The following is a 24,867-nucleotide window of genomic DNA, read 5'->3' as shown; positions in this document are numbered from 1 at the left end:
ATTATAAGTAAATTGAACATTACACATACCTAGATTATGGTGAGAGTAAAAGAGATAGTGGTGGTATTTTAGACATGGTAAACGTTTAAAAGACTTGTGACTTCTGTTTTGTTAGGTTGGATATTCTTCTAACTCATTGATATTGTTCCCAATTTCTAACAGCCGGCGAAACACTTGACAGATTACAGGCAGTAGTTATTCTTACGGCAGTTGCTGTAGGGATCGTAATTAAATAAGGCTATAGTTGTGTAAATGTATCTGTAGCAGGAGGCTACATAGTTGTTCCATGGAATTGCTCGGCTTTGTTACTTTTTGTAATAAAGTCTATTTGAATTCACAAGCTCCGGTATCTGAGAAATATTTGACTCAATATTTCCACGACACTAGTTACCCCACATTAGCTAAACATTCGTATACTGTAACTTCCGACACTGCACATGCGTGCATTACTAGCAGATGTTAGACTAAATTGGGAACCGATCTCTCTTATCTGATTAACTGTATGTTAATGTAGCTAAAGGTCTAATGTTAACTTACACAGCGACTCAACTTTCGTAAAGGTTGTTCATGAAACCTAAACCTGATGCTAAACCTTAACTTACTTCAAATATGCTTTCGCCAATCCCCAAAAAAGCTTGTGGAGATATTCTCTCTTCCTCTTGTTCTTCTTCTTCTGTATCTCGCAACCAATGTTAATATTCTCTCTTCCTCATCCTAAATTTGAAAAATGTGCCGCCGAATGTCAACATAAATGCTTCTTTAAACAAAATGTGAAATGAGATGTTAATCAGCATCAAACTGCCAGTAGCAAATTACATTTTGGGGTGGCCAATCAGATGTCAGCGGTGTCCAGTGCAACCCCGGACACCCCTCTGGCTCCGCTCCTGGGATATCTGCTGCAAATGGCACCCTATTCCCTTTGAAGTGCACTGCTTTTGACTAGAGGCCTACAGTGGTAGTGCACTATAAAGGAAATAGGATGCAATTTGGGAAACACAGTGAGTGGTAGCTTCTTCCCCCTGCAGTGTCAACCCAGGTGAGATGGTGGTACATTCAGAATTACCACAGAAATGTTTGAGTGGTGTAATATCTTGTGTATCAACTCACAACCAAAAGTTTGAAATAGTCCTGAGATATTGTTTGATGCCTGAACCTCCACTCAAATCCCAAACATTTGGTTTTATACTTTAATTTTAAAAACAAAACATTAAGAACAACTCAAAAGACAGCAACAGCAAATGTAAAGAGCTCTTCAAGAACAAATAAAATCAAGTTGACCAAACTTTGGAGGGAGTGGGGTATATGGGGAGTGGGAGTGTTTGTGGGATAGTCAGGTCTGTCAAAACAGTCAAGAAACATGGGCAAAGTAACAACTTTTAACACTGTATAAAAGGAGGGTTTGGGAGGAAGTTGGGTGGTGGGTCCTAGAGGAAAGTAAGAGAGGAGGAGCAGGATGGAGAACTAGTCCCAGCTTGGAGTGGCGTTGGTCTAGTAGGGCCTGTCTCTGCGGTCCTGTCTGTGTTCACCCCTACAACAGAAAGACATGTCACATTGTTAAAGGGGTTTAAAAAATAACCAAGGGACACCCCACCACTGTGTTGGTAAAAATCAAAGATGGGGCTGGAGAAATGTAATCACTCAAATTCACAGACAACGCTATGGATACGAGGACTGACCTATAATATCAACACTCTATTTTTAACCATGTTTTGTGGCTATACCGTGCTAGTTTACAATTACATTGTTTTTATTTCTTTATTTAACCTTTATTTAAGCAGGAGAAGTCCCGTTGAGACCAAGGTCTCTTTTGCAAGGCGGACTCTGCATTACAAAGCAGCAAGCAATACAAATGACACAATAAGGAGTTAGTGACAATTACATCAATCAAGGTGGGAAACAAACACAAAAACAAAACTATAAAATGAACATACATTCTTCTTGGAAGAGGTCATTTACCAAAGACACCAGCGCAGCGTTGTCAAACTCATTCCATGGAGGGCCTAGTCTGCGGGTTTTTGGTTTTTCCTTTCAATTAAGACCAAGACAACCAGTTAAGGGGAGTTCTTTACTAATTAGTTACCTTTATTCATCAATCAAGTACAAGAGAAGAGCGAAAACCTATAGACACTCCATGGAAAGAGTTTGACACGTGCACTAGTGTGTCCAATTGTAGGGTATTCTAAAATGTGGCATGTGAGATGCGTAAAAACAATGCAGTAAAACAAAACATTGTAAAACAAGCTTATATTTTGGGTTCTAATGGGGTACGACAGTTGAAATAAGCTCATGAGGCATTTATATAGTTAAGTTATATTCTTCAAGAATCAATAGTATACATAATTAATTTAAAAGTAAAAAAACGGATGCGTTTGAATCTGGTATTTGTATGTGTGTGTGGACCAGGGTGTTTGCAAACCACTTCGTGGCTGAGCCGTTGTTGCTCCTAGACGTTTCCTCTTCACAATAACAGCAGTTACAGTTGACCGGGGCAGCTCTAGCGACGCAGAAATTTGACAAACTGACTTGATGGAAAGGTGGCATCATATGACGGTGCAACATTGAAAGTGACTGAGCTCTTCTGTTAGGCCATTCTACTTCCAATGTTTGTCTATGGAGATTGCATGGCTGTGTGCTCGATTTTATACACCTGTCAGCAATGCGTGTGGCAGAAATAGCTCAACCCACTCATTTGAAGGTGTGTCCACATATTCATGTATACTATATATACAAAAGTAAGTCATTGTCTATGTACAATGTTGGGACACATGCACCTTCTTACCTTCCATCCATCTTGCCCGGTCCGAATCCACCCCTGTCGCCTCCGCGTCCGCCTCGGAACCCACCTCTGTCACCCCCTCGGCCCCGGAATCCCCCACGGTCAAAACCCCCACGGCCCCCTCTGTCTCCACTGAAACCTCCTGACAAAAAGAAATACAGAGAGTTAGAGACAAAAAAAGGGGGGTAATTTCATCAAAACGAGTAAACACAGAGCTACGACTGGCATTCAGTTTAATTGTGCCCTTGGCCACTAGGCTGGCTAACATGGCCTAGTATAAAAGGCAGTCTACACCTCATCCATTAGTCGTTGTTAGTAAATAAGCAAATAATTCTCTGTACACAAGACTTCCTTTAGCCATTAGGCTGCTCCCTAAAGACTAAAACCTTTGGCTAAAGTCTGAAAGCCAGTGCAGAACGTTGGTTTCAGCCTTACCGCCTCCATCCATAGGAGACATGCCACCACCGGCCCCCTCTGGTTTGGAGGACTTGCACTGGTTACACTCGTTCCTCCACGAAAAGTTCAGGTTCCCACACACCCTGAAAGGAAAGAGACAGAGAATCTCAGACACACACAGCAGCTCACCCCCATCCTTATCCCCAAAATATACACACACCTCAGCCCCGACTTACGGGTTGGAACACTTCCAGTCCACCCACCCGCACCTCTTAGCCCCGACTTACAGGTCGGAACACTTCTAGTCCACACACACCTCAGCCCTGACTTACGGGTTGGAACACTTCCAGTCTCCAGCTCTCTGCTGTCCTCCATTGCCACGGCCACCATTGTCGCCAGAGAGACCACCACCACCACCACCACCACCTCTACCACCTCCGAACCCGCCACGACCCATCGGCCCTACAGAGAGAGGGTTAGAATATACAGGAGAGGTACAATCATACTTAGCTCTCGAGAACCCGAGGGGGACATACCCAGCCCTTGATTTGTCAACTGAAGGTCCGGACCACAGCTTGGTCAACGAACTAGAATCCGAAGGCTCGGTTTTAACATTTAGAAACATTATTAATCCTCACTAGCAATACAGTTTTGGAAACCTTTGATAATAAACTTTCATATAAGAAAGAAATAAATCACAAGATACACTTACTGTGCACAGTTAAGCAAAGTTGCACCCGGCTGTTTTCACACACCGCCTCAGCTACGACACATCCTCTTACCTTGCGCTCGCATTTCCATTGGACCATTCCATATTTCATAGCTGGATCACGTTTCTCAAAATACAGCCGGGTACAACTTTCCTAAACTGAATACAGTATCTTTTGAATTTGAAAAAGTATTTCTCGCTTATATGAAAGTTAAGTTTCAAATGTTTCCAAAATTGCATTTAGACAGAATATTTGAGGAACGTCTGAGCATTTCCCTCACGAGGCTAAAGTGGACGTCCAATGGTCTTGATTTAAGGGCTAAATCATACTGTGCTCTCACTCATGCCCTCCTTCCCATGGGCTATACAAAATTATACAGATACTTGGCCCCTTTCCATTGGGGGGGCAAGCAGTTTTGCTGGAACAGTTCCCTTTCAATTCAATCATTTTAGTAAATTAACTGAAATTAAAATTAAATATTTAAAAACCCTCAATTCATATCCTACGTGGACTAATATGAAGTGGAATTGACTAACCCAATTGAGCCGACCCTATAATGACCAACTCACCACCAAACTCTGCCTCACCTCCTCCTCGTCCTCCTCTCATGCCGCCAGCCCCACCCCGGCCTACTCCGAAGTCCGCCCTGCGGGTCGCAAAGGACACCTTGATGGGGTTCCCTTTGAAGTCCTTCCCTGCAACGGAGAAAACAATAGAATTTACAAAACACAAATATGAAGGGAAACAAGTGAAAATCACTTACTGTACCCATTTTCTTCAATAAACAAACCTATAAGAAAAACAAAATGCTCAAAGACTACACTTAAAGGTACAGAAAACGATTCAAATGGAGAAATGCAGTGACCCACCATGCTGCTTTTTTCACTTATCTATTTCATGTTGTAAGTTTCAGTAAAACATTTTATTCCCTGCCCCCCCAAAACAATGTAAAGAGCAGTTTCTCCACAGGTAATCTCCTCACCATCAAACCAGTCGATGGCAGCTTTGGCAGAAGGGGGGTCGTCAAAGGACACGGTGGCCTCGCCCTTCAGCTTCCCTGTCTCTCTGTCTGTATACAGGTTGATCATGGGCAGACCAGTCTTCTTATTGATCTGACAGATGGAGAAAAAGGGAGGTAGGGATGGAGAGTGTGACAGAGAGAAAGTGGGAGAGGTAGGGGAATTGAGGGAGAGAAAGAGTAGAAAACGAGAGATGGATTGAGAAAAAAAGCTACATTAAGATACAGAAGGAAAATGCATTAGATGTAAGCATTGCATAGGTAAACACAATGGCCTACCACTCAAAACATAGCATGTTAGTAATCTACAGCAAAGCCTCAGGAAAAGATGCCACCCATGCACCAAAGTCAGGGCAGTGTGTCAGGTATAATTCAATGGAGGGAGGTGTTAAGAGTTCAATCAATAAAAAAAGGTAGGCAGGACGGTACCTTGATGATGCCGATCTGCTTGAAGAAGTCAGCCACAGAATCAACGGTGTAGCCATCTCCCATGCCTTGCACGAAGATGGTGTTGTTGTCAGAGTTATCCTGGTCTTCCACTAGGGAGGTGGTCAAGCCAGCATAGGGTTCATACACAGTGACAGTTACATTCATTCATTATGTAAGGTGGTTCTGATCTATATCCCAGAAAAGACAAATACTTCTTAACATAACTAATATACACAATTTACAAAGGTAGGAGCAGATCAGAAAAGCAAGATGCATACTGCTGCTGACCTAGATATTCCAGAACCGTATAGTGACACATTAATGAACTTAATAACATGATGGCAAGAAACATAATCAGTTCTAATTGTAGCACTATCAACTGTCAGAGGTCAGTACTTACTGGAGCTGGGCCCACCAGGTTCCTGGTCTCTCGGTCCTTCAGGAAGAAAAAGGACATATTTACATTTTTGTAAGTGGACACTTACAAAAGTGCCACACATACTACTATTCTACAGTCCCACAACTTCTGCACATTCACAACTATGCATTCTTTTGATTCTCTCATCCCTACAAAACCACTCACACAAAACACACCTACTGGTATACCGTTCTACATGCCTTTTGTGTAGTGTGCAGTGTATACCTGGCATGGACCATTACAGTGTATGCTTGCCATAGACCAGACTCCAGATTTGAGACACTATTGAAGTGAAATAATGACCCACGACGCCCATAGTGTACGTCGTACAACCTTCCTATCACTTCATCAGAAGAGTTACAACCAGAAACAATTGACAGTTTTTTCTCTCACCTTTATCAAATAAACCTTTGATTCCACTTTTAAATCAGCCGTTTTTATTGATAATACATCCATTCCACATGTACCAACCAGCATTACTAGGAATGAATGCATTTAACACAAGGGGCCGAAGAGATCTTTGAACCCAGTGGACGATATGTACAAGGAATCGCCACGGATTGTTTGCCTGGGGACGTTCACATTCTTTCAGTTTGTCACCATTTGTCTCAAGTTTCCATGTTATTTCTAAGTTTGCACATAAAACCAGACAGACCCTTTGATCTGACATAGACTGAACAAAAATATAAAACACAACATGCTACAATTTCAAAGATTTTACTGAGTTACAGTTCATAAGGAAATCAGTCAATTTAAATTAATTAATTCGGCCCTAATCTATGGATTTCACATGACAAATGCAACTCCTGTCTCGATATTGATGTTTTTTTCCTTTTTCTCCCCAATTTCGTGGTATCAAATGAATAGTTACAGTCCTGTCCCATCACTGCAACTCCCGTACGGACTCAGGAGAGGTGAAGGTCGAGAGCTGTGCGTCCTTCGAAACACAACCCAGCCGCACTGCTTCTTGACACAACGCTCGCTTAATTTCTGCCCTGGTCAACTGTAAGTGCTGTTGTTGTGACGTGGAAACATCTAGGAGCAACAACATCTCAGCCGCGGAGTGGTAGGCCACACAAGCTCACAGAACGGGACCATCGAGTGCTGAAGCGCATTTTTTTTAAAGTCTGTCGTCGGTTGCAACACTCACTACAGAGTTCTAAATTGCCTCTGGAAGCAACGTAAGCACAAAAACTGTTCGTCGGGATCTTAATGAAATAGGTTTCCATGGCCAAGCAGCCACACACAAGCCTAAGATCACCATGTGCAATGCCAAGCGTCGGCTGGAATGGTGTAAAGCTCGCCACTATTGGACTCTGGAGCAGTGGAAAAGTGTTCTCTGGAGTGAGGAATCCGCTTCAACATCTGACAGTCCGACGGACAAATCTGGGGGATGCCAGGAGAACGCTACCGGCCCCAATGCATAGTGCCAACTGTAAAGATTGGTGGAGGAGGAATAATGGTTTGGGGTGGGGGTGAAGGAAATCTTAAATGCTACAGCATATGACATTTTAGACTATTCTGTGCATCCAACTTTGTGATACTGTTTGGGGAAGGCCTTTTCCTGTTTCAGCATGACAATGCCCCTGTGCACAGAGCGAGGCCCATACAGAAATGGTTTGTTGAGATTGGTGTGGAAGAACTTGACTGGCCTGCACAGAGGCCTGACCTCAACACCATCGAACACCTTTGGGATGAATTGGAACGCCAACTGCGAGCCAGGCCTAAATCGCCCAACATCAGTGCCCTACCTCACTACGGCTCGTGACTGAATGGAAGAAAGTTTGTGCAGCAATGTTCAAACATCTAGTGGAAAGCCTTCCCAGAAGAGTGGAGGCTGTTTAACGGTAAAGGGGGGGACCAATTCCATATTAATGCCCATGATTTTGGAATGAGATGTTCGATGAGCAGGTGTCCATACTGTCATGTAGCGTACATTTATAAAAAATAAACATTTAAAATACATTTTCAAAAATTGTAGGGGCGTGGATCCGAAAACCAGTTAGTATCTGGTGTGACCATTTGCCTCATGCAGCACGACACATCCCCTTCGCATAGAGTTGATCAGGCTGTTGACTGTGGGCTGTGGAAAGTTGTCTCACTCCTCTTCACTGGCAAAGCTGCTGGATATTGGTGGGAACACGCTGTGGTACACATAGATCCAGAGCATCCCAAACATGCTCAATGGGTGACATGTATGCAAGCCATGGAAGTACTGGGACATTTACAGCTTTCAGGAATTGTGTACAGATCCTTGGGACATGGGGCTGTGCATTATCATGCTGAAACATGAGGTGATGGCGGCGAATGAATGGCACAACAATGGGTTTCAAGATCTCGTCACAATATCTCTGGGCATTCAAATTGCCATCGATAAAATGCAATTGTGTTTTTTGTCCGTAGTTTATGCCTGCCCATACCATAACCCCACCATGGGGCACTCTGTTCACAACGTTTAAATCAGCAAACGACACCATACACGCTGTCTGGAATCTGCCCGGTACAGTTGAAACCGGGATTCATCTGTGAAGAGCACACTTCTCCAGTATGCCAGTGGCCATTGAAGGTGAGCATTTGCCCACTGAAGTCAGTTACGACACCGAACTGAAGTCAGGTCAAGTCCCTGGTGAGGACGACAAGCATACAGATGAGCTTCCCTGAGAAGGTGTCTGATCTCAGACAATCTCACAGTTGAAGAAGCCAGATGTGGAGGTCCTGGTCTGGCGTGGTTACACGTGGTCTGCAGTTGTGAGGCCGGTTGGATGTACTGCCAAATTCTCTAAAATTAAGTTGGAGGTGGCTTATGGTAGCGCAATTAACATTACAGTTTCTCACAACAGTTCTGCTGGACATTCCTGCAATCAGCATGCCAATTGCATGCTCCCTCAACTTGAGACAGCTGTGGCATTGTGGCCTTTTACTGGCCCAGCACAAGGTTCACCTGTGTGATGATCATGGTGTTTAATCAGCTTTTTGATATACCACACCGGTCAGGTGGATGGATTATCTTGGCAGGTCACAAACAGCGATGTAAACAAAGATGTGCACAAAATGAGAGAAATAAGCTCTTTGTGCTTATGGAAAATGTAGGGGATATTTTATTTAAGCTCGTGAAACAGGGTACCAACACTTTACATGTTGCGTTTATATCTTTGTTCAGTATACTTTACTCAGAGGTCCAACTCTTTTACTATGCGGTTGTTGCTGCTATCGTTTTACACACACCGTGGCCACTTTCAGAAGCTGTACTCTTACTTTGTGGCCAAGATAACCCACTTTGCTCACTGTACAACATTTTTGAGACAAAGATTTGACTTGTCTGTTGATTTCACTGTGTGTGATATTGTTCTGTTTTCATCTCGTGTGGAGAGAACCTTGACAATAAGGCAAGTGTGGACTGTGATAAATATTTCTATCTATTTTTTGGGGGGGGGGACCAAGAATTCATCATGCTTTAGTGCCATTTCAAAAATTCTGCTTAACTACGTCAACACAAACAACGGAGGACATTCAACAGGAAACAAGTCCTCACCAAGAGTTTAACATTACTCTTTGATAGTGTATGGATCCCACCTCTGACATATCACAAGCATCATGACAATACTATGACTGCATGGCAGTCATTATTTACTTCTAGTCATGCGTCAACACTTAATTTACCGGTTTGAGAAAATTGACTTTCCTCTGGAGCACTGTTTGCCACAAACAGGTCTCTGGTACAAGAACAATTTGTACGCTGAACAAACAAACACTTAATTTCTTTAGAGGACCACAAAAGTTACAAGATGAGAGGGGTCATTAGTGCACCCTTGCAACACCACAAGAATCCTTTAGTGTTTTGTCCACTAACTTTCACTACCTACCTGGGAGCAAACAGTTTTTTCCTCATACATATTTCCCATTCTGTTCCCTTCCCTCTGATCAACGCAGTTTCGGAACCAGAGTAAGGGTTAAGTATTTTCTTTAGATACATAGTCCAAGGAGTCCAATGACTAACATGCAAACCACACTGGCTATATTCAGTGCGTGAGCAGTGCAAAATAAATGTACACATACATGTTATTCAATCATTTCGCATGTGAACGAGTCTGCGTAGCCAAGCGCTAAAATAGAACTTGGTTCTATTCAAGACGCTTCACGTGGTGCAAGTTCCTCCCTTATTGGATATTAGGAAGATACAAACCCACGTGGACGCTTGGAAGACAAACGAGGACAGATTAAAGATATAAAAAAACTAAGTAGGTTTCCATTGTTGTCTGTGGATTAACTGTCGGAGTAGAGAAACACACACTTTTGTATGACTGTGTCAAAATTCGACAAAAGAACCAGCTAAAGAGAGGACCATATGCATGTCAGATAAAATAACCCTATGTCCATGAATGCTTCATGCATGTTTCGACCTACCCCAAAACTAATATAGATGGTTCACAGTTGGTTTTGATATTTTAACCTGCATGTCATGATCGTGTCTGGTGTGGATGGATATATTCAACATGTGAGCACGATGGCGCCAGTGTAGTCAGCATGTAAGTCCAAGATGGTAACTAAAAAACCACCAACACCATCATCAGTACTTCCACCCATGATTTTTTAAGTGGACTGTCTAGGCAGTACACTTCGACAGCATTTAGAAATCAGAAGGTGCAGAGAGCCAAATTCCTCACACCAACAAGACAACAGTGAGCATAGCATTACAGAAGGAAAGGGAGAAACATAACCAAACACCCTACGTCAGTTGCTTTCCTTAGAGTGTTCATCCTGCAATTTGATGTCATCACACATATTATAGAATATTGTGAGGATACATTTGTTTAAAAAAAATTCAGCAACACTTCTGACACCGTTGTGGCGGCTGTAACAGCCCTGACCATTTATTTGGGCACAACTCTTTTGTCAAAATCTTCCCAAGCAAGAAGAAATACCTTATTTGACCTTTGGGGGGGGGGGGGAACACCCATTGCTCAGATTCAATCACCCAGGTAGGCACATTAAAACTTTGACACTTAGAAAGACCTTCCGCCTCAACTCAAATAATCTTAAGAGCCCAGTGGCTTAAATTCAGAAGATTAAAGCAAGGTAACTTCGAATCAACAGAGATGGAAGTAAGTTACTGTACAGCTCCCTCTGCTGCTAAGGATTTTGGAGTGCAGTGTAAACTACCCTACGCAGTACCAAACACGACAGTGAAATTTCTGATATGGAACATACACACAGATTTTTCTTACCTGTTGAGGTGACAACATGCAGTACATCCATCATGTGCTACATAGCATATTGAGGTGTTACAGATGTATTACATAAAGAAAAAAACAAGACAACTAAGATATAATACAAATTGCAGATTTTTATCCAAGGTGACTTACTCCGGAGCTACATTAAAGCATGGCGTCAGCGTCATTTTGCCCGAGTACTTAAAGTTCTACATACACACACTCACAGAGAGCAATACAGTTAATGAAAATCAGCTCACATGGATGCAAAATCGAAATTTGAAAGGAATCATCAAGTACCCAGTCATGACAAATATAACAATAAGCCCTAAATAACAAAAGATGAGCTGAGTCGTCGCTGAAAAGGGGTATGCCTCGAGGTTGCATATAGGAAAGGATATTTGTTGTTTTTAAGTATCATTTAACTAATGTGAAAAAGCATCACATAAACAAAGAAAGACAACGTTTCTAAACCCAGAGGCGCAAGGTCACAAAAATTCCAGGGTACGCTTGCAAATCAGACCAAGCAGACCAGCCTGGGGTGTGGCTGCTTCCATTTATTACAACGAGATAAATTATCCCGCCTCTCCAGCGCTGACGGAATGCTGAACGCTTGCCGCCCCAATGTAGCTCCAGCCTTAGTCACACGTGCTTAGGTCTATTGTATGGGTGTGAGCCCAGCGGGAATCAAACCACACAATCCTAGTGTCAACTGAGCAAAACAGGACCAAGAGATCTGTTGAAAGCAACCCATCTAATGAATAATAAAGACCTTAAATCCTAATTACGCTTTGCTTTTCTATCATGACCCTTTTTCACCTCAATATGCTATGCTTTCTTTCCATTCTACCCAGAACTCCTGAATATTAGATTTGTTTCTAAGATAAAATCATGACCAATCTTTCCTTGTTGATTAACTTTGTGTGATACTTCCCATATTGGTTGTTCTTCCGACATCAATTCCCTCTTCCCACGTTCAAAAACCATCACATAATAAATAGTTCTAATGTCCGGGGCCAGTTTCCTTTTTGGGCCCAATAATCTAAACCTTTTATATCTCGTTTTTCCCCCTCCCTTTAAGCTTGACTCTTTAAACCCACCAAATCTCTTATTTAAAAGAGTTTTGTCACTTACCACCAAACTTATTGAATCCTCCACGATCGCCCATTCTGATGAGGAGAGAAAGGCGAGACGCATTGAAGGCTGGTGTGGACGGAGCCAAATCTCTCTCTAGGGGGGGTTTCCACCCCCTTTTAACCCCATCCCCTTTACTCTCTTTTCACTTCTCTCTTACTTTTTTCACCCCCTATCTCTTCTTTGGAACCACCCTAGGATTTGTCCCTTCTCCTATACAACTGAGGAGTCGGAGGTCAGTTTTGAAGACCTTTGCATCTTGTTTGCAAGTGGGTTTTAATCCGAAGATCAAAATTGTCCACAGTCACTTCTCCTTGCTTTGTACAAGAGATAATTTAACACTCCTTTTGCATTGATCTCTGAAACCAACTCAGACCAAATGTTCTTGTTTCCTGGAACTGCTGTGTCGTGCTGTACACTGTTTTATAACACTGCAAGAACAGCTGCGGAATCCAAGTAAACATAAATTAAGCACCTACAGATAGGAGTTTCATGAAACCTTCCTTGATATTTTCTATATAGGTGACCGTCTTGAGACTTTGACATTGTCTTAAGAGCACACTTCCTAGGTAGGTCTTTGACATCCTTTCTAACTGATCAGTCAGTGCGTCCATGTTGCACTTGCAACTCTTATTCTTTAACCCCTGCCTATAGTCCTCTCAGTGAATTTCTCCTGCCTGTCCTTCCTTCTTTCTACCATTCCCCCTTTCCTCAAGAGAAAAAAACAAAATGAAAAACAGAAGCCCACCATGGAGAGGTGAGAGCCTAGGAGGAGATTCAGAGATTTATTAAAGCATCATATCACACAGTAAAGGGTGGGTGGGAAAGTGGCGTTATAAAAAGGTGAAGAGGAGGGTGGAGTGGGAGGATGGCAAGGTCATGTGGTGTGTTTGTGTGTGGACAGTGTCAGTGTGCACACAAAGGTTTGCCAGTGAGACGCTTCAAATAGTTCACTAAAATAAATAGTCACACGGCTGCCAATGTAAGCAGAAGATAACTCTTGATGAAATGTGATAATGACTACATCTCTTGCTTATTGCTAACTTTTCAGCAACATAGCATGTTTAAAGTTAATATGGATGACGTTTAGCAGTGTTCAGCTTTTAAAAGAACCACACAACTGTTACTAGGAGTCAGTTGCACAGCTAGGTAGTTAATGCTAGTAGGATTCGGCTTACTTCATCAGTGGCTTTGGTGATGCTGTATTTGCACACAAGCAACCACAAACACAAATGTGCACTTTACACAGCATTTCCCTGTAGCCATGGATTGCGTTTGCTTGGTTTGAGCATGGGCAGTTTTGTCAGTGTGAATGTGCACAACGCTAGTATGACACTCAGTTCAGGTTCCATAGATAACAGGCAGCGAGGAGAACATGGGGACTGAAGTAAATGATTTAATAACCAAATAATTGGGAGAACCTAAGACCGATGTCTTCATCACATTCAAAAACTCCTTCCTTTGTAAACAACCCCTATAACCAGCCAGAACACTGTTACTTTGTCATGTCTCGTGGGTCGCTTGCACATACAACTCCAAACTATTCAACCCCTACGGAGTTTGAGTTTTCCCATTATCATAGTTGCACTAGCACACCAGTGCATCCATTTTTCATTGATCAAATTGACAAGCGCTTCCTACAGTTCAGGTGGACAATTACATCTGTCCTTGTCCCCCTCGGATTTCCAGGTAACCGACAATGTCACCAAGACAATCATTTCACCACTGAGTTGTTTCTGTACAAATCAGACCGGTGATAGTATTTTGGGGGAATATCCGGATAGTTGAAATCAGGTTATAAAGAAAAACTTCAAATGGAGACTTGCTTGCGCGACTCGAGCACGCTGTGTGTAGAAACAACAGCCTACCTGTTGGTTGATCATTGCAGCCTACTCCTCCTCCTCATTTGGCGAACTTAATTCTAATTTTAATTCCATTCTGCATTGATTAGAAATCTCTGACATCACTTGCTACACATGGAGCCTGACTGTAGCAGCGCTTTGATTGACCGACAATAACAACAAGATACACTTGTGAAATGTGTTTAGGCTGACAGTGCGTCTTTTTTCCCTTTTTTTTTTTTTTATTTTTTTTTTAAATGGGGCGCACTTGTAAAAACTGTTTTTTTAATAAAAATGTGGAATGTAATGGTCTATCCTTATAGGCTATGTAGCAATGTCACAGAAATAATAATACACACACTCTAGGGCTGAACCCAATTAGTCGTTAGGCTGTTGGTCGACCGAGATCGTTTTAGTCGAGCAGTAGCACACGCGCGCGCCCATCTCAGTGAACTAATCCATTGGAGGCCTAGACTAAAAGCCAACTTATTCTTGATCCAAAAATGTGGTCGGAGGCTCCATATGGAGAGTGTGACGCAATTGCGGAGCCTCCAGAGGAATGCAGAAGCCAAATCGAGCTCCTCACCGCATCGCCACGCGCCTCCCAAATTTTGTAACAATGCGGAGTGCTCTGTAGAACTCCGCATTGACATGATTGGTTGACGGTAGGTGGAGGTGGTACATCCTGTAGAAAACACAAACTCACTTTCTTGACAACAGCTCTGCACTGCTCCACGAAACACAAGAAGTATGAATGACTCCTGCTGAGGCCGTATCACCGTAAATGCTGCATGGCCAATGCAGATGTCAGATTGACCATGTGCCCAGATGCACTTCTCGCTCCAGAATGTGCTCTCTCCTGCCAGTTTCACATTCATTGTTTCATTGTGTGAATTGTTTGCATTTGATTGTTAGTGTATATCAATTCCCCATTACATATATCAATAGTATATTTAATGCTAATTCCTATCATTTCTGTTAATGCATTCAATATTAGGCTATTATTCCAGTCGGAGTGAACACATTATTTGCAAAGTGCACAACCTATGCTACACTTGTGAGAAACAAGTTTTGGTTAATTTCCTTCCATTTACGGGTCAATCTAGTCATTGGCTTTGTTTGGAGAGCTCCTGTCAATGTTGAGTTAAGACGTGCATGCATAGAAGTAGTCCTATAGGCTACCTGGCCTGCGAGGAAATGTAGGCATATACATGTGCCCATTTGGGGATCTGATAGTATTTCTGATTGGCTTAACACACCATCACTAATGACCTGTGGAGCTTCTCAAAGTAATGTTTTCTTCACCTCAAACAGCAACAAAGTCTGTTTTTACATCCATTGAGAATGACAATATCAAGTTTATTTTAATCAAGTTTATTTTATATAGCCCTTCGTACATCAGCTAATATCTCGAAGTGCTGTACAGACACCCAGCCTAAAACCCCAAACAGCAAGCAATAGTTCCTCAATGTATTTGAAAAATCTTTCCAGCTCTCTCTTTTTCAATAAGCACTCAGAGTGAAATGGGAAAATGTCATGCTCTGATCCAGTGGAAACGTCCTAAAATAGGCCTACCTGATTACTTCTTATCAGTGCTTGACTTGGACTGAAATAGGTTCCGGTATTCATTTTGGGTGCTGGTACCGTTTATATTTAGGTGCAGGAGCTCCACAATACCTTTAAGCTAATATTTTATAAGGGGAACAGGAGCTCATACAGTAGAAAACTTGAGGTGCCCATACTCCGCTCCGGTAGAGTTCCTGCCCAAGTCAACCAGTGCTTCTTATCCCTTGCGCAAATAGCCTCCAGCTGTGTCTGTCCCGAGCTCACTGGTGAGGGAAACTGAGCGCCCAGAATATTTTATACAAGGTTGCAAATTCGCAAGGGCAGGCTTCGGGCCTGACCCAAGTTAATAGTTGATACAATGTTTCAAGTTCATTGCAGACAGGCCATGTGTAGCCAATGTGATTTATAGGATTGTTGTTGTTTAAAAAAAAACCTGCAGGCTGCAATGTTTTTATTTGTTGGCTTTATGTAGGCTATTTTTACATAGTTGACAATAGAAGTTACTTTTTAGGTTTGTATCATTTCATTTAGATTTGTATAGAATTTTGATTAACCATATGAAAATGATTTTGAGACACGCAGACATTATTATAAATTAAATTAAACTGTTTCATGAAAATGTGCATATGAAAACCCTAACTGGCACGCAGATCGGTAGAAATGGTCAGATAAATTGTCATCCCACATGAGAAAGGTTGCAGACTCCTCGTGTAGCCTATTACAGGCAACTTCAGGAGCGTAATGGCAGAATCTGAAAGCCAGCAGGAGTGGGAGGAGAAGGTTGGTTCAGGTTAAGTTTCTCTCTTCCGGTTATCTAGATCTCTGGCGCCCTCGAGGCATTTGTCTTATTTCATCAAAACATAAGCTCAATGCTTTTAGTTGATTTTTATTAAAACATATAAAAGGTGTGTCTATTTATGGAAAAAAACATGTTGGTCGAAAGAACAGACGACTTTCGATCGATCAAGATTTGTTTTTAGTCTGGGACAGCCCTAATACTCTCCCAAGTAATGGAATACTAATGTCTGTTCAGATATTCAAATAACCATGCCCTTCCCTATCTTGTAATAGCCCAAACACAGACACTTTGGATTGAGTATCAACTACACTACACATGTGTTTACCTGATTGATGTGTAGATGTATCCAAACACAGATACAAGTTGAGTGTGTGTGTGTCCTTTTGTTATGTGGTGAGTCCAGATAAATGTTATGGGGGACTGATGCAAGAAGTCTAAGTGAATACTGAGGTGGGTGTGTGAGTGTGTGTGTGAGTGTGTTGAGGAGCGGAGCTATTGAGTACTTACCCCATGCCGCCTGTGCCTCTTTGTCCACCACCTCGGTCAAATCCTCGGTCACCATCCCCGCGACCCCTAAAGCCGCCTCCCCTTTCTCCACGGCCTCGCCCTCCACTATCTCCGTAGCCTCCGTCCGAGCCACCATACCCTCCTCCACCCCCTCCTCCCATTGGTGGAGAGTTGCCTCTGTATCCTGTGAAGTAGTAGATGGAGGAAATTGAGGTTGAGATTCCAGGTGGGTGCTCAAAAACAGAAGGGTGGGTGCATTTCAATGAACGTCAACTGGACCTCTAATATCAGAGGGGGATCCTTACCTCCACCCCCCTGACTGTACTTGGTCTGCTGGCCGTAGCTTTGGGGTGGGGGTGAGCTGTAGCTGGGGGCCTGGCTGTAGGGAGCCCCCCCGGCCTGCTGCTGCCCCCCGCTGCCCCCATAAGCCCCACTCTGTCCAACGCCACTGCCCCCATAGCCGCTTCCGCTCTGGCTCCCGTAGCTGCCCCCGCCTCCACTCTGCGGCTGCTGCTGCCCGTAGCTAGAGGGCTGGGAGTTGTTGCCATAGCTACTGTGGAAAAGGGAGAAAAAAGGAACAACGTTATTTTAAGCCCAGCTGCTTTCACGTTTAGGAACACTAAGGATATGCATAAGCATCAAAATGTCAATGTTTATCAACACATTTTGTATGCTCATCCCACAATGCAGAACTTCACAAACACAGTCTTCCATAGTCTCTCACCTGGTAGAAGACTGTGCAGCAGCAGACTGCTGTTGTCCATATCCAGAGTAGGACGACTGCTGGTTGTAGCCGCTCTGTGGTGGCTGACTACTACCACTGTTGTTGTTGTAGCCCCCAGAGCTGTAGGGCTGACTGCCCTGGGATGGAGGCTGAGAACCATATCCTCCTGAAGGAAGGTAACAGCAAGGGAGAGAGAGAGGGGACGTGAGGTGGATATGCATCTGCAGACTTAAGCTACCAAGCACCAATTTTGAAAGCAAAATAAAATAAAAATGTCTATAAATAGCTCCATCACCAGATAAAATGAAGATTTTTTTTATGGTGCAGTTGGTCACGTACCTGACTGCGACTGGCCGTAGTTAGAGCCGGAGCCTCCCTGGCCGTAGGAGGCAGAGTTTCCCTCAGAGCTCTGGTTGTAGCCGCCACTGCTGCCGTAGCCCTGCTGGGTGGACGACTGACTGTAGCCAACCAGGCTGGCCTGGCCACCACCATAGGACCCATATCTGAAAGCAGCGAACACAGATATTATATGGAGTGGCGACATGCACATAAAATCTAATCTCAATATAAGAAATGGGTCACTTCAAAATTGGTGTGACAAGTAGTTTCCGTGAGAAACAACCTATATAGGACTTCACATACATACAGAAAACACCATTCCATTGATGTAGTGTTCGTAAATTGATTAAGCTTGCAGAAAAGAATGTAGGCTGGGCTTAGCTAGAGCCATGCATTTAACTTTAGTTGGCTCTGGGTTTAGCAATCCGGGATAAAGTTAACTACCACTAATGAGAGGATACCATACACATATTTTGACTCACCCCTGGGCTGCAGTTGGAGGGTAATCTGAGGAACAAGAAAGGGATGTGATCAGTAGAGGTAGCCTAATAGTAGCGTGTCCACCCACTCTGCCTAGTGGGTGAAAACACACTTTGGTGATGAAATTTCCCTTAAATGTAATTTAAAAAAAAACATTTTACCAAGACAAATATGATTCTTCATGTTCTGAATCGTTCAGTGGGGTCTCTAACATATCATTAACATTATATGAAAACATTTAGATTTCGTAACCTAATGCATAATTGACAGAGCAGGGCTGCTTCTCCCGCAGTAACTTGAGGATTTTACAAGTTGTGGTGGTCGCCTGCAAAGTTGTTTTTGCGGGTCATAAAAAGCTAAATAAGCACGACACGAACTGAATTAAATGTAAAAGGCTTTGAAAATAAAAGGCTTGCCGTACAAGCAGTGTTCAATTGACATTTCACACATATGCATGTTTTTCTGAGAAATCTTAAAAACTGTATTACAAAAATACTACGTTATGTCTCAAAATAGATATCCATCTAACCTCTATATTGTTTTATGTCCTCTGGATTCGGATATGTGAATTCTCATGTAAAAGCGTTTCTCCCAAGAGTGATGCAGTGTAATCACTGTACAGCTTTTGGGCGTGTGGAAAGTGTCTGCAGGAGGGTAAAAACCGAGATGTCCATGTTGTGGAGGAGATAATCTAATGTGTTGTAGAAGTGAGGAGAATGTGAAATGTTGCAAATGTGGTGGGAAGCACGAAGCGACGTCTTTGGATTGCCCGACGAGGGTGAAGGAGAATGAGGTGGATAGAGTCCGGGCTAATCACAGCATTTCATATGCAGCCAGGGTGTTTTTGGGATCAAAATGGGACTTAGCTGGTGGGTGTGACAGGGGAGTGGCCATGGGTGTGGCCAATGGTGCTGTCACAGACCAGACATTTTAGAGGCCTTCCTGTTGGCCAGTGAAAACATTACTGTTTAAATAGCTAAAAAGGTGAATGAAAATTTTTATGTTTTAAAATCTAATTTCCTGCAATTCTACAGATCTTGCCATGGAGCTTATAGAAAAAGTGCAGTTTTAAAGCGAGTTTCCTGCAATTCTAAACATTTTTCCATGGCTTATGCCATCTGAGTGACTTAAACATATCAAACTCAATGGGTGCCCCATGCCATGACAAAAATACTTCTGAATTAATTTTTGATTCTCCCTAAAAATCTAGCTTTTATTTTGGTGATTGTGAGTTCTCAAAAATGATATATATATATATATATCACACACACAGTGCATTGCATCACACACACACACAAAGTATTCAGACCCCTTGACTTTTTCCACATTGTTATGTTACAGCCTTATTCTAAAATTGACTTTATATAGACAGGTGAGTGCCTTTCCAAATCATGCCCAATCAATTAAATTTACCACAGGTGGACTCCAATCAAGTTGTAGACACATCTCAAGGATGATCAACGGAAACAAGATGCACCCGAGCTCAATTTCGACTCTCATAGCAAAGGGTCTGAATACTTATGTAAATAAGGTATGTTTTAGATTTTTTATAGATTTGCAAAATATAAAAAACTATTTTCACTTTGTCATTATGGGGTATTGTATGTAGATTGATGAGCAAAAAAACAAATTGAATACATTTTAGAATAAGGCTGTAACGTAACAAAATTGGGAAAAGGGGAAGGGGCCTGAACACTTTCTGAATGCACTCTATTTAATGTATTCATTGGTGACCACAGCCACTTGGAAAATACATTTAAATTGTGTTTTACTACGATTTTTCCCATCCTGCTCCATGTATTCAATTTCAAATTTGGCTTCATGCCACATTCAAAACAACTGGGAACTCTGAAATCTCCAACTTCCGACTTCAGTGCGTTCAAAAGAAATGGGAACTCGGAAAAACACAAGCTCCGACTGGGAAAAAATCGATTTCAACGGTCATCCAACTCCGAATCACAGGCCTCTTTCTAGAGCTCCAACTTTCTGACCTGAAGAGCACTGATGTCATGATTTTACCTTGTATTTTTCAGAGTTCCCAGTGGTTTTGAACGCAGCATTGCTTCCAAGCTATTATGACACATCTTGCAGTTCCTTCTCTGTATGTTCCTATGAGCTAGCTATTTGTTCCCTAAAAGCAGGGGTGAAAGTAAGGCCGTATGGCGTCCCGGCAAAATAAATAGTGGGGATACGCCGTACCGGTAAAACGTGAGCCTATCACAATTAATACAACATGCCCAAAAAAACTATAGGCTATTAGACCATTATTTAACATTACTGCATGTCAGCCGCATGAAAAGTTTACGAAATTGGGAGGTATACGCTCCCCAAATTGCGTTGTGTTTCAATAGGAACACTTAGATTTGTGGCAGATGAGTGATGAGTGAACAGCCGAGACACGCGCACCCGGAGAGGAGCGGCTGAGACACACGAGAAGAGCTGCCGAGAAACGTGTGCAGACAACAGTGGATGGATCAATTCGGGCTACAAGTGTAGGCCTAATGACAATCGCAGAATGTCATTACAATACACGTAGGTGTCTTCTTCCATTCATCAAATTGCAGGTAAATTTAATTAAATTTGAAAAAGAAAAGCAGAGCTGCACACTAGGAGCTTCAGATGCAATAATTGAATAACCTAATAACCAACGTTTCGACAGACAAGCTGTCTTCATCAGGGTATAATGACAAACACTACGGGTCACTAGTTTATATAGTATCAAAGGACACACACAAGTGTCTGCAATCATGTAAATGTTTGTAGGCCTATGTAGCCAAATTTTATCTATGATTGTATGCTATCCATTTATGTTTTTTATATGTTCCATTCATGTCTGGCCATGATTACAGACACCTGTGTGTGTCCTTTGACACTATGTAAACCAGTGACCCATTGTGTTTGTCATTATACCCTGATGAAGACAGCTTGTCTGTCGAAACGTTGGTTACTCAGTTATTACACTATTGCATCTCAGCTTCTAGAGTGGGCGGCTCTCCTTTTCTTTTTCAAGTGTTCTCTACTCCGCTAGCCAGCACCTCGCCTAAACAGGTGTGCGTTTCTTTTTCCTCCAGATTCAATTTAATTAAATTGCCAAAATGATTTTGTCTACGTAACTTATTCCTGTCTACAATAATCATTCAAAACTGGCTACTACACCAGAAAGCATGATTTGGCCGCCGAGGATCATTAGCTTATTTAAAAAATCAAAAAAGATCGCATAGCCTACAGTCGGAAGGGTCCTCAATTTGGGCAGCGTGCCAGGCAAATACCAAATAGGCCTAGATGATAGTTGAGTTGCGACTGTCAATGAAAAGCAGAGATCCAGGCATATCACAATATTTAAATAAAGAATTGCGGAAAAACAGTTTGGAAAGCAAATGGCTATTGCCTTAAAGAGAGTACAATGAAAATAATCCAATCTGTCTTTTCGTTAACAAAATTCTCAACTTAATTGAGCGAACAGTAGCCTAGTATCTTATTGGCACCAGCGGAGAACATCGGCCATTCCCCCGGTGAGTGTGCATATTCACTGTCTTTATCATTGGGTCAGTGCCGCTTTTGTTTGTTTTTGGACAATCATTTCCTCCTCCAGGGTAGATGGACGTTATATTGTATGCGTCTTCCCTGTTCGTATGCCAATTACATGGATCAGACAACATTTTTATTGATCTGTTTGTCAGTGTCAGCAGAGTAGTCTACCCTATAATTTTTATAGTATTAAAAAAAGATTCTACTAATGTCCACATTCATATAAAGTGCAGTAGAATTGCATGCAATGCGTTTATAAAATGCCAACAAGAAATGTATCTGATAGGCCTATAGCCTAAGCCTGCACTGCATTTTACAGTCTTTTTTGCGATCAGTGATTGAGTTATATTTTTTCAGCTTAAATTATGACTATCCAATCTAATCATCACATTAGTAATAGTAGGCTGTCTTACATAAGTCTGCAAACGCGAGGATGCATGGAATGCTTTATTATAAGGGTGCATGTTTATGGTGAAAAATAGCTTCGCGCCACCTATGTTAAAAGTGATATGACAAATATTTACTACGGCTAGGCTACTAGGCATACAGACATTATATACAGTGCATTCGGAAAGTATTCTGACCCCTTCCCTTTTCCACATTGTTATGTTACAGGCTTATTCTAAAATTGATAAAAAAAATAAAAAATGAATCCTCATTAATCTAAACACAATACACCATAATGATAGTGAAAACTGGTTTAGAAATTTGGGCAAATCTATTAAAAATAAAAAAACAGAAACATCCTATTTACATTAGTATTCAGACCCTTTGCTATGAAACACAAAATTGAGCTCAGGTGCATCCTATTTAGATTGATAATCCTTGAGATGTTTCTACAACTTAATTGGAGTCCACCTGTGATAAATGAATTGATTGGACATGATTTTGGAAAGGCACACACCTGTCTATACAAAGTCCCACAGTTGACAGTGCATGTCAGAGCAAAAACCAAGCCATGAGGTCAAAGGAATTGTCCATAGAGCCCAAGAAAGGTTTTTGTCAAGATAGATCTGGGGAAGGGTACCAAAACACTTCTGCAGCATTGAAGGTCCAAGAACACAGTGGCCTCCATCATTTTTAAATGGAAGAAGTTTGGAGCCACCAAGACTCTTCCTAGAGTGGCGCCTGGCAAAACTGAGCAATCTGGGGAGAAGGGCCTTGGAAAGGGAGGTAAGCGACGCTCCCCCATCCAACCTGACCGAGCTCGAGAGGATCTGCAGAGAAGAGTGGAGAAACTCCCCAAATAGGTGTGCCAAGCTTGTTGCATCATTACCCAAGAACTCGATGCTGTAATCGATGCCAAATGTGCTTCAATAAAGTACTTAGTAAAGGGTCTGAATACTTACGTAAATGCTTAGTGATTTTTATTTTATCATTTCTAAAAACCAGTTTTTGCTTTGTCATTATGGGGTGTTGTGTGTAGATTGAAAGGGGGAAAACGATTTAATTCATTTTTAGAAAAACGCTGTAGCGTAACAAAATGTCAAGGGGTCTGAATACTTTCCGAATGCACTATATTAAATTAATTTGGCTTCTACTTGCAATTCAATGATTAACGTTACACCTCTATGAAAAAAGCACAAAAAAAGCGTGCGCGCACTTGGTGTCCCGTACCGATAAGATATTACATCTACTTTCACCCCTGCCTAAAAGTAATCTTATTCCACCGACTATTTCGAATATGTTAACTAAGCGACCAAGCTAATAAGATGACCTCTACAAAACTAGGTCAGTTGCTAGAACAAACCGGTCTCCTTGCTTGGTTCAGTTGGTTGTTGTAACGTTCGCAGCTAGCCAAACAAAATGGTGGTTGTCGAATCTAACTAGCTAACGTTAGCCGTCTTTGCTTTGGCTCGCTAACTTTGGTTTGACTTGACAAATTCACTTGCCAACAGTTACAAAAACATGGTAAATGTTTCATTGACTAGCTAGCTAAAATACAAAAAAAATGTATACTATTTAACGTTAGTTAGCAAGCTAGCTTCTTTTCAGACGTTAGCTAATGTCTTATTTTTAATGGCCACTTCAGATAAGGTTGTCTAGTCCAATGTATTCTTACCATTCGACGCCATCTCGTTTAAAACCCTCGAGTCAGAGTTCAAACTTGTCAAATGTTGATTATTTAGCTAACGTTGGGCTATTCTTCAAGACAGCAGGTCACACTAGCTGCTAAAGGCAGAGAATCGTCATATGCCGCGTTCATGGGCTATTCGGAAATGTCAGACTTGCTAACCGGTTGCAGTTGGACACGTGCCGCGTTCCACCAGTTAAGTCGGAAATGTCCGAGTTTCCTTGTTCCGACTAGCACATGAATGCAGCAATATGCACTATCGTACGTCAAATGACGACACAATCATGACGTTATAAAGCGTCATCAAGGGCCAAATTTATCCATAGCCCAAGGTTTGTCTGATTTAATTCTCATCTATCAATGAAGCAATAAATTAGGATTTCCATCTGCTCAGGAGACCATGTGTCAAATACTTGAGTTGCCACAAAAGTAGACAACTTTTAATAGAGCACTAATTATATTAAACACATTTTCTCCTTTATTAGAAATGGTCCAGAATCATAAAATGTCTTATGTGGTATAAAAATTTAAATAAATTCTAGGCTATTGTGTATACTATGGAATTGGTAACAAGGAAAAATAATTTTCACACAATCACAGACCGCCACCAGGTAACATACAAAATGGCTTTGGTCAGGCAGGGGTGTAATAGGGTGTTTTTCTTGAGTCATGCACATTGCTGGATGGAGGGGTGTCAAAATTTAATTTGAGTTTGAAATTATCTCAGTCAAAACAAACAAGTTTTACACACCTAGATAAAAATAAATTCTCACATGTTATGTTTCAGGTGGATTTTCAGTATGTCGGTCAAGTCTAATTGCCATTTTAGGTATTGGCATTAGGACCATCTTGGTTAAGTGGGTGTTTGTCAGTTTAAACCGTTATTGTTGTTTAACAAGACCAACATTTAGGCTATTG

General features: G+C 41.9%; 1 protein-coding gene across 6 annotated transcripts; it reads right to left on the bottom strand.

The window, feature by feature from the left end:
- Positions 1-1,173: 1,173 nt before the first annotated feature.
- fus (FUS RNA binding protein) lies at positions 1,174-24,095 on the bottom strand. 6 transcript variants are annotated; one of them, XM_071350719.1, is made up of 15 exons: positions 23,938-24,095; positions 18,350-18,374; positions 17,868-18,031; positions 17,529-17,694; positions 17,110-17,357; positions 16,805-16,988; positions 12,092-12,126; positions 5,730-5,765; positions 5,330-5,439; positions 4,865-4,994; positions 4,452-4,577; positions 3,505-3,634; positions 3,212-3,315; positions 2,780-2,918; positions 1,174-1,528 (listed from the first exon to the last, which is right to left on the bottom strand). In XM_071350719.1, exons 1-15 carry the CDS (start codon positions 23,948-23,950, stop codon positions 1,489-1,491), a joined length of 1,650 nt encoding a protein of 549 aa, XP_071206820.1. In that variant the 5' UTR covers positions 23,951-24,095; the 3' UTR covers positions 1,174-1,488. The 6 variants fall into 6 exon arrangements, with proteins under 6 accessions (XP_071206820.1, XP_071206989.1, XP_071206908.1 ...); XM_071350888.1 differs by having other exon boundaries at positions 4,470-4,577; XM_071350807.1 differs by having other exon boundaries at positions 17,110-17,354.
- Between the last annotated feature and the right edge of the window lie 772 nt (positions 24,096-24,867).

The sequence above is a fragment of the Salvelinus alpinus genome, chromosome 1 (genome assembly GCF_045679555.1).
Source record: "Salvelinus alpinus chromosome 1, SLU_Salpinus.1, whole genome shotgun sequence".
Taxonomy (NCBI): Eukaryota; Metazoa; Chordata; class Actinopteri; order Salmoniformes; family Salmonidae; genus Salvelinus; species Salvelinus alpinus.
The sequence above is the reverse complement of the archived record's forward strand: the minus strand, read 5'-3'. Positions and strand labels throughout refer to the sequence as shown.